The sequence below is a fragment of the Electrona antarctica genome (assembly GCF_951216825.1).
Source record: "Electrona antarctica genome assembly, contig: scaffold_146, whole genome shotgun sequence".
Classification (NCBI taxonomy): domain Eukaryota; kingdom Metazoa; phylum Chordata; class Actinopteri; order Myctophiformes; family Myctophidae; genus Electrona; species Electrona antarctica.
In genome coordinates this window covers 285,001-288,316 of record NW_027637696.1, presented here as the reverse complement: position 1 = coordinate 288,316, position 3,316 = coordinate 285,001, and the positions used below count along the sequence as shown (strand labels likewise).

Below are 3,316 nucleotides of genomic sequence, written 5' to 3'. Positions count from 1 at the left end.
TCTGAGCGTTCAGGAGTTTCTGGCTGCAGTTTATCTGTTCCACTGTTTCACAGAGAGGAAGATGAATGTATTGTATACATTCCTGGGTGACTGGAAGATATTCCAGACATTAAAAAAGATCAGGTCCCTGGACGGTTTCCTGAAGAAAGCCATGCTCAAAGCCCTGAAGAGTGAAAATGGCCACCTGGACCTCTTTGTGCGTTTCCTTCATGGCCTCTCACTGGAGTCCAATCAGTGTCTGTTACGAGCCCTGCTGGGTCAGACAGAGAACAGTTCAGAGAGCGTCCAGAAAGCCATCCAGAACCTAAAGAAGATGAACACCGATGCCTCACCTGACAGATGTATCAACATCTTCCACTGTCTGATGGAGATGAAGGACCAGTCAGTATACCAGCACATCCAAACATACCTGAAGTCAGAGAACAAGACAGAGAAACTCTCTGAGATCCAGTGTTCAGCTCTGGCCTACATGCTGCAGATGTCAGAGGAGGTTCTGGATGAGTTGGACCTGAGCGAATACAAGACATCCTTGGAGGGGCTACGGAGACTGATCCCAGCTTTGAGGAACTGCATAAAGGCTAAGTTAGTAGTTCATTATCAAGTTATTAGTGCCACATGGGACACCCATTATATAATGGGTGTCCCCTGGGCTAGTTCATTAAACTTTAACATTTTCCCCTCTGTGTCCCTTCCTGCAATGGAAAAGGATCGTGGATGAAATTAAAGCAAGTTACGTTCACAAATCACCACCATTTTCATAACACTTTATTATTCACTTTCCACTGAAAAATGGCCTGTGAGCCATGCGATCTGACTCCTATACTCACTATGTTAGTTGAGACAGGTGATCTGACTCCTGCCCTCATTATGTTAGTTGAGACAGGTGATCTGACTCCTACCCTCACTATGTTAGTTGAGACAGGTGATCTGACTCCTACCCTCACTATGTTAGTTGAGACAGGTGATCTGACTCCTACCCTCACTATGTTAGTTGAGACAGGTGATCTGACTCCTACCCTCATTATGTTAGTTGAGACAGGTGATCTATCCTACCCTCACTATGTTAGTTGAGACAGGTGATCTGACTCCTACACTCACTATGTTAGTTGAGACAGGTGATCTGACTCCTACACTCACTATGTTAGTTGAGACAGGTGATCTGACTCCTACCCTCATTATGTTAGTTGAGACAGGTGATCTGACTCCTACCCTCACTATGTTAGTTGAGACAGGTGATCTGACTCCTACCCTCATTATGTTAGTTGAGACAGGTGATCTGACTCCTACCCTCACTATGTTAGTTGAGACAGGTGATCTGACTCCTACACTCACTATGTTAGTTGAGACAGGTGATCTGACTCCTACCCTCATTATGTTAGTTGAGACAGGTGATCTATCCTACCCTCACTATGTTAGTTGAGACAGGTGATCTGACTCCTACACTCACTATGTTAGTTGAGACAGGTGATCTGACTCCTACACTCACTATGTTAGTTGAGACAGGTGATCTATCCTACCCTCACTATGTTAGTTGAGACAGGTGATCTGACTCCTACCCTCACTATGTTAGTTGAGACAGGTGATCTATCCTACCCTCACTATGTTAGTTGAGACAGGTGATCTGACTCCTACACTCACTATGTTAGTTGAGACAGGTGGTCTGACTCCTACACTCACTATGTTAGTTGAGACAGGTGATCTGACTCCTACCCTCACTATGTTAGTTGAGACAGGTGATCTGACTCCTACACTCACTATGTTAGTTGAGACAGGTGATTTGACTCCTACACTCACTATGTTAGTTGAGACAGGTGGTCTGACTCCTATACTCACTATGTTAGTTGAGACAGGTGGTCTGACTCCTACACTCACTATGTTAGTTGAGACAGGTGATTTGACTCCTACACTCACTATGTTAGTTGAGACAGGTGGTCTGACTCCTATACTCACTATGTTAGTTGAGACAGGTGGTCTGACTCCTACACTCACTGTTAGTTGAGACAGGTGGTCTGACTCCTACACTCACTACATAAGATCAGCTATTTTCAGAACAAGTTGGGCTGAACAATACTTTTTTATTTGGGGTTATGTGACATGAAAAGGTTTGAGAAAGGCTTAGCATAGTATAATACTGCGTTTCCATGGCACAACATATTTTCAGATGGATGGAGGTCTCCATTGAGCATTTTCATCTGCCAAAAATATGGATGTCAAGGACCCCCAGAATTATCTGTATTTGGCCGTGGACTCCCATCTGAAAATATGTTGTTCCAGGGACTCCCCCCAGAAGCAAAGATTTGAGCTAAAAAGGTTCGCTCTGAAGGAATATATATTCAAAGATTTGCGCAACATTTTCGCGATTTAAAAAAAAGTAGCAGATCTACAAGCTCGTAGCGCGGCACTCGGTGCCACGCTATGCCACCAAAAGGGGTGCCCGTCCTGAATGGGTTAACCCATTCATGACGGGAACCACTTTTGGTGTTTTAGGCATTATGTTATACTTTAGCTATTGAAAAATCGTGAAAATGTGGCGCAAATCTTTGAATACAGTATATTTTCTTTCACAGCAAACGTTTTTAACTCAAATCTTTGCTTCTGGGGGGTCCCTGGAACAACATACTTTTGAGATGGGGGTCGGCAGCAAAATAAATGATTAATCTGGACATGAAAAAGGTTGACCACCACTGACATAGAAACATTTTTCAGAAAACTTTTAGGATTTAGAAGCCTTTAAAAAAATCAGCTTCAGGTCTAAATGGGTCAAAATAAAGTACTCATTACACACAATGTTCCATTTCACCATTTTTCAAAATGTACATAAATCTTTTGTAAAAAGCAGATCTACAAGCTCGCAATGTGTCGGTGCGTTGTGAGCTTGTAGAAGTATATAGGGCTCAAGTGGTTACTGTATGTTATGTAATAATAATAATCAAAATCTACAAAGTAACTGTAACTATAGTTACTTTCCACCACTGTGTGTGTGTGTGTGTGTGTGTTTGTGTGTGTGTGTGTGTGTGTGTGTGTGTGTGTGTGTGTGTGTGTGTGTGTGTGTGTGTGTGTGTGTGTGTGTGTGTCCGTGCGTGCGTGCGTGTGTGCGTGTCCGCGTGCACGTGTGTGTAGGTCCTAAATATTGTAGGCTATAATTTCTATTGATGAGTGGTTTATAAATGCTTTGTGTTTGTGGTTGGATGGGGTGGTGGCAGCACCTTGTATATCTGTTTATTTATAATAATGTATTATTTTAATGTGAAGAACACTGAGTATCTGTTATGAAATGTGTTGTAGCCTACAAATAAAATGGACTTGACCAAAGATA

The 3,316-nt window shown here is 42.6% G+C and overlaps 1 protein-coding gene across 1 annotated transcript in view; it reads left to right on the top strand.

Moving 5' to 3' along the window:
• Positions 1 to 298: 298 nt before the first annotated feature.
• The window catches only part of LOC306918729 (NACHT, LRR and PYD domains-containing protein 3-like), an 11,846-nt gene continuing 8,828 nt past the window's right edge, over positions 299 to 3,316 (top strand). The window contains exon 1 of the mRNA XM_079531597.1: positions 299 to 582. Within this exon, the coding sequence (XP_079387723.1) occupies positions 314 to 582 (269 nt within the window). The 5' untranslated portion in view covers positions 299 to 313. The remainder of the gene's footprint in view (positions 583 to 3,316) is intronic.